General features: G+C 39.6%; 1 protein-coding gene across 1 annotated transcript; it reads right to left on the bottom strand.

Annotated features, from left to right (window-relative positions):
- Positions 1 to 995: 995 nt before the first annotated feature.
- Positions 996 to 6,716, bottom strand: CBLN4 (cerebellin 4 precursor). The gene is made up of 3 exons (XM_036752641.1): positions 6,165 to 6,716; positions 2,947 to 3,063; positions 996 to 1,193 (listed from the first exon to the last, which is right to left on the bottom strand). The coding sequence occupies exons 1-3, from the start codon at positions 6,714 to 6,716 to the stop codon at positions 996 to 998; spliced, it is 867 nt and encodes a 288-aa protein (XP_036608536.1).
- Positions 6,717 to 7,205: the final 489 nt, after the last annotated feature.

Raw genomic sequence — 7,205 nt, 5'->3', positions numbered from 1 at the left:
TGATCTACAAGTATATACAATTTGAGGAGTTAAGGCAAAACCAGATGATACCTAGAACACAACTGAAGGTTTGAAAAATAGACATAATTAAAAACAAGGGAATCTCATCTCCTGCTAATAAAGTGGTTGTGTCCAAGGAAAAAATCCCTTAGGTTTTTAATAAAGTGGTTATTATCAATCACGTTAATTAAAGTTGAACAATAAAGTATACAATTTCCTGCAGAGGAGCATAATTTTGCCAAGGTTTGTGGATTGATCACTCAGAACATGGGTAAGCGACTTTTTTTCTTCCTTTGTCAGACTTATGATCTATTCTTGCTATTAGAAAATATAACTTGGAAAATATGAATCTTTCATGTATACAATTAAAATACAACTATGATGCAATCCCCTTTCCCCCCTTAGGGCTATCATGTTTATGATCACTGATTCAGGGTACATCTATGGGTCAGCCATCCAATACTCTACATGTAGAGAAGACACAAAACTAGTCATTGAATAACAATTGCCAGTTATCTCAGGAGAACAAAACAAAGTTCAAAAAACAAAAGAAAAACGAAGAGAACCCATAGCTCAATAAACAGTTCTTTGGCAGCAAGACACGAATTCTTGATTGAAGTCGGAATGCAAACTGTCCTAATTTATAGACCTGGTTGCCAGTCCTTTTAAAACCATGAAATTCCACACCTCCAATGACTCTGGTAAGTCCAGGCAATGAAATTCTGAATAAATCTTGCAAGCAGCTTCTGACTGTTAACATTAAGCATTAGATATGGATTGTCTGCTTAACATCTCAGTCCAAATATACTTAAACACACAAAAATTCTGTGAAACTTCATACTGGTTCAGAGAGGCCCAGGAGCCTTAAAGAGAATCCATATTCACTCATGATAAATCAATAAGAAACATCAATCCAATGACGATAAAATGATCTTCAAATAACAGAGGGAATTGGCTGCTCCACACCTGGATGGATGTCACAGAGAAATCAGACTTTATAGGGGGAATACCAGAAAGCCAGAAAACGTAGAATACTGCCATCCTCCAACAAGATTACCTTTCTCCAGTTTCAGGTAAACCTTATCTTCTTTATCTAGGTAAAGTAGGACTCCATTAGTAGCAGCTTCACGTGTAACATCTTTGTCTCCAGCGAATGCAGAAATGACTGGTTTTCCATTTAGCATCAAATTAACCTACAAGAAGAAAATCACTGAAAAGCTCTAGTTAAAGGAAAAATATCTACTGGGGATTATAAATTACATGAAGGGGATGAAGGATTGGGTAAAAGATCTAATGTCTGAAAAACACACCACTCCTTTCAAATTAAGGAACTTTATTTACTGGACTAAGGTTGTTTGCCAAATTCGTGTTTTATTCCTCTGCAAGGAATTTTCTTAAAAACCAGAAGACAAATAGCATCTATCTAAGCTAGGTACATGAAGCAGGGCCTCATTACAGTACTTTTATTAGAGATTTACCACTTCTGCTCAACCCCAATTTTTTAGCAACAAAGGAAACAAATGTCTTTCTAGTATGTCACTGAGGAAGGACCACCCTAGTGACCTGATTAATCCAACTGCTGGAAGAATCTGTCAAAACATTCACAGGTTAAGGTGCAGCAGTGATATGCTTAGCTTTGAAGAAACTGTTTGTGAGGGTGTACAAAGTACAATTCCTCCCACTTCCATCCTACTCCCTGTTAGATTTGTACCAATTTAAAAATATTTATAATAATTGATAGTAATTGGTGATTATATGAACCACTGCAATTGCTGGCATATAACAAATGACTAACTCCAAATTTTGCATCTACCTTCTCCTCCTACTATATTTCAACACTGCATCAAGCCCTCATATCTGAATCAAACCTAAAATTGTGAAACGTAGGGAGTTTGGGTTCTTTCAGCTCGGAAAGGCTGTACCTTTATCCAACACTCATTGTCCCAAAAGTAAGAGTACACTAAAGAAAGAAAATTTAGAGCATTGACAGAAGGTTTAGCTTAGAACTGCAAGTTGCTCTTTCATCTTCATGGATACATTATATAATATAAATACAGGAAATTTAGTCGTGGTTTATCATGAAGATACATAAGTATCTTTACTCAAAAAATGTGAATTTTGTGATTCAGGAATTTGCATATACAAGCATGGCTGAGATTTGATGGCTCTTGACTTTAAAGACAATTATGGTTTTTTTTCTCTTATTAAAATAAAAATAGTATTGCTGCAGGGAAATAAGAATGACCTGACTCTGTACTTCCTAAGATTCACTAGTATCAAAATGACTAAAGATCAACTGTGATGATGGAGATAATTAAATTTCTTGAACATACCCTGCAAGTTTGTTTCATTCTTCACATATTTATTCCAAATGTTTAATTACCGGCAATTAATGGAAATATGGTTCAAATGGGATAATGTATGCAAAGCATTTTGCAAATCTTATGGTTCCACATAATATTAGCAATTATTTTTATTACCATTATTATTATAATATTTGCTTATTTTGAGTTTGAATGAATCTGTTCATCTTAAGATTGTACCATTTCAAGTTCAATGATTTTTTAAATGAGCTAATTTTAAAATGAACAGATTTTTAAAATGAACTAAAATGACATCCATTTAGCATGTAAAGGATTTTCTACTGGGATTCACTCCATTAAATGTGGCTTAACCACCTTTCTTAAGAGTTATGATTTGAATAACTTTTTATCACTATATCCATTGTCAAATTTTCTCATTCAATGATATAAGGAATGAGTTCAGAGTCTAGATATTATTTCTAAATAACTACAGAGTTGACCATTTTGTTTGAAAAAGCAAAAGAGTCCATTTTTTTGTTCCCATATTTCCATCACAATTGAGAACCAAGACCATCTAAAAATAAGTCCAACTGTTTGGGTGGTTGTTTGAAGGAAGAGTTTTTTATTTAAAAAAAAAACATACCTGGATTGTTTGGCTCTGATAGACTTTGATTACATGAAAACTGAAACTGTAAATTCCTTTCCTTGGTGCTACAAAGACAGACTCCAATGTGAAAAAATTGCCCACATTTACTAGGATCTACAAACAAAAATACACGATAGTAATTAATATAAATGTTCTCTCTTTCATCACACACATACAAAAAAACCTGATGGTGGGGAATGAGGTGTAGAGGGTCATTGACTAGTGATTGTGGCCTTTAAAATACCCAGTTGCATTTGTGAAATTTATTGTCATTTAAGTGACTTGGAAAATGTACACCTTTGTAGAAATGTTATTCTGCTTTAAAAATAGCATAAAAAATAACTGCAGTACAGAAGCAGCTCAAGTTCCAACAATGCTCAGTTGGCTTAGAAATACCCAGGGAGCATGTGAGGGCCTACTTAATATTAGTTTTATCTTGTAAGTCAAATATAAGGCAATTGCCACGCATTTACATTACTACCCCCTAAAAGTCATTGATATGTCCAGAAGTGACGTTGCCAAGTCAACCAATCAGCATCCATGGAATCTCTGCAATCCTTCCTGAAAACATTTTAGAGATGTGGGCATCCCTCCTTTTGGTGACATAATTCATGACACTGGACAGCTGGCACATGGAATAGTCAGAATGACGATTGCCTGAAAGGATCTACCTGCCCTCTGTCTAGCTTCCTTGTCCATTTGTCATTTCTACGGTATACAGGCCTGATGTTTTAGCAGAGGCTTATACTTCAGAAGATGCCAAGGAATGATAGGCAGAAGATAACATAAGAAATAGGTAGTGCCCACAGTTTTGCATCACTGATGTAGATATCTCATTCTTATTCAAAGTTCAAAGGTCATTTCATAAGGAACATATTGCCCAAAGAGGAAACAAGGTAAAAACTTCATTCCATAAATTAAAGTAGTATTTTATTGACTATAGAAGTAAAATCAATAACACTAGACTTCAATAAGTATATCATTAATCTAAATCTATAATACACATACATAACTTAGCTAGATTCTAAGGGTAGAGTGTTTGTATTTGAGCTTGTGGGGGGTGTATGTGGTGTGTGTGTGTGTGTGTGTGTGTGTGTATGATGAATAGCCAGGATTTCTTCATTCTTCTCTAAGATATAAATTCAAGAAAATAATCTGTTCCTATAAAAAACATTTTTCTCACACATCAAATTCATATTCCTACTATCTCTTCTAACACATACTTTGAAATATTCTCTTTTCTAGTATATCTATATATATCCAGCATAACCTCCTTCAAATTGTCTGAATAATGTACTGGTATAGATCATTCACACACCAATAATACAGTGATGGTGCCCAGCTGAACAAATTTTGCACAGCTGATCCCAATATGTTGTTTTTAATTTAGCCTAAGATTCCACTATCTCTCAGATAAACACTCAGAATACTTTCCCTCTCACTTCATGATCAGTGGACTTTAGAGATAAAATCACTGGCTGTGTTAATCATACTAAACAGAGGGCTGTTTGGAGTTAGGTTTGGGGTTTTTTTTTTGGAGCACATTTAAAATAATTTGAAGTGCTTAGTTGCATCTTTGTGATTTTAGTGCAAGTCGTACAACTCATTAACGATAATGGAAATTGCTGATTAGTGTTGACTACACAGAATGGCTGATGTTGACTCTACATTATAATTAGAGCATTTATCTTAACTATATTTATAACTGAATGTAGCTTGTTGTCGCCAAGATCTATCACTCTCTGCACAGAAGAGAAAACCTTTCCTGTTCTAATTGACAGAAAGGTCACTGGAAAGGAACAGGAGGTATTGAAGATGTATTAAATGGCCACAGCATTCTAGCATTAATTAATTCATTCTGAAATCGTGTTTTTTTTATTCTTTATTGCCATGGGACTGGAAAAAAAACATTGCACAGAAGTCCAAAAGGTCACTTGAAATATAAAAACTACATTTGTTCGTTTTTAACTTCCTTCTTCCCACCCCCATGGTATTGGGGGGGGGGGTGGAGAGATTCTATACTTGCTGTCAGATGTCAAGTGTGTTTCTTACAAGGAATTAAATAATTCATACAAATGCAACCTCATTTCTTTCCTTTTGCCTTTCTAAATATCATTTCACCTGGAATCCTGCCTGGATATACAGGCATATATACATATGTGTATACATTTGTGCATATATACATATGTGCATACAGGCATACATACTTACACATATATATATGGCTTTCCACATAAGGGTGACTGACCAATTGGTCAGGTTGTAGAATATTAATGTGTTCGGTGCTATTTGGGTTGGCAGCCAAAGTCTTTCCTCCTTTTTTTTTTTTCTCCTACCAGCTACTGCTGAAGCAGAGCTGAAGTCTCTGGGAGTTCCCTCGGATCACAAACCCATAGGGACAGTCGACCAGGCTAAATAGCAGCGGCTGGTCGCTTTAGTCCCAGAAAGCCCCTCTCTTTCCCACAATTTGCAAGGCTGGAGGCTCAGTGATGGTTTTGCTTTACTAGGTAGAGGATGGAAGGATCTTCTTCCCTCCGTGTTTCCCAGGGGACCTTAGTAAACCTGCTGGCATCCTTTCCTTCTTCTGTTCTGCAACTTTTCGCAAAGTGCTAGAAAAGGGACCAAGTTCTACTTGGGCTGCAGCAGCAAAAGAACTTAGAACACGGGTATTGTTTGTGGTAAAGGAAAGGAAGTGGGAGGGAGCGAGTCTGGAAATCTCTAGGAGACCCTGCCAGGCAAAGGGAGCCTAGAGTGCAACTTCTTGGGGAAGCAGGTCAATCAAATATTTATCAAGTCTTATCGAAGGTGCAAGAACAGAGAAATGATGACACTTATAAACCAGAGAAGTGGGGGAGTGGGAGAAATGTGGGTCTCCGGGAAACAAGAGGAAATCCCCCTGGACTGAAAGCCCCCTCAGCTTCTATGACCTGTTGCCACCAAACTCGTCCTGAAATCTCTTCTCTTTGCCCTTCTCTATACCTCTGGCTAAACCTGCCTTCTGGGAAAGACCAGGAGGGAACACGTAGAGCTTTCCTGGAAGCTCTTGACACAAGACACCATCCCAACGAGCAGGGTCGGGAGCCCTCTCCTCTGAGCCTAAAACATTTTTCCCTCTTGCCCCTTTCTAGTAGGTTTGGCACAACTAGGCTCAGATCTAGGCAGCTGTGGTAGTGTCAAGATGCCTGAAGATCCCCCACCCTGGACCCAGCTCTGACCTGATCGAAGTAAATAATGCGTGTCTTGTTGCTCATCTCCGATGGCTCGTGGTTGGTGCTCCTCACGGCAGAAAAGGCAACCTTGGAGTTGGCTGCCCGGACTGAGATCCCCAGGGGAGAAGAGGAAGAGCCCTTGGCGTCTGTAGCCGGATTAGAGTCGCATACCACCAAACACTTGCCCTCCAGGACTATGGGCTCAGTGTCGTTCTGCGCCCACACAGGCAGCCCGGGCAGAGTCAGGGCTAGGAGAACCGCTGGGACCATGGACAGAGCCCTGCTCCCGGAGCCCATCCTGAGCGACCTCGGCTGCAGCCGGCAGGCGCTCCCCAGCGTTGGCTCACTACCTTCCCGGACCCGGGAGCTCTGAAACCAACCAAAAGCAAGAGCAGGAGCGGGTGCGGGAGCGGGAACCGGAACAGTGGTGGCAGTAGCAGCAGCAGCAGCAGCAGCAGCAACGTAGCACACACTTCCACCAATTCTGTGGTTTAAAGTCAAAGTCTTCCCTTTAGCTCTCTCGCTCCCTCTGTTACCTTTGTCCTTTAAGGAGCTCATGCAGAACCCCTACCCCACCCTCCTCCCCCAAATATTCAACCCTTCCTGGTTCCCCCGCACCCACCCTTTTCCCTCGGCATCCAAAATGTCTCCCCCGAAAAATATTCTCACCCCAAACCCAAACACCCCAAGGTGTGTTATTGATGATGAGGGAAGACGTGAGTAAGAAAAATCAGGAAGAAATAAAAACATCTGATTCTCCCATCATTTCTTCCATCAGATGCTCCTGGATGGCCTTGTTGAAGTCTGGCTGCAGCGAGATACGGACTACGGAGGTGGGAACTGCCCCCTAGCCTACCCAGATCCTGAGTCTGATATCATGGCCAGGGCGTTCGCAATTCCTAGTTTCTCTTCGCCACAAATTCCCCAAAGCCTTATGTCATACCAACACAGCCCAACTATCGGCTCCCTGAGCAGACGGAGCCAGAGAGTGGATTACTGTAGGACCTGCTCCTGGGATGCAGGGTGTGTGTGTGTGTGTGTGTGTGT

The sequence above is a fragment of the Trichosurus vulpecula genome, chromosome 3 (genome assembly GCF_011100635.1).
Source record: "Trichosurus vulpecula isolate mTriVul1 chromosome 3, mTriVul1.pri, whole genome shotgun sequence".
Lineage (NCBI taxonomy): Eukaryota > Metazoa > Chordata > Mammalia > Diprotodontia > Phalangeridae > Trichosurus > Trichosurus vulpecula.
This window is presented reverse-complemented; position numbering and strand designations above follow the sequence as displayed.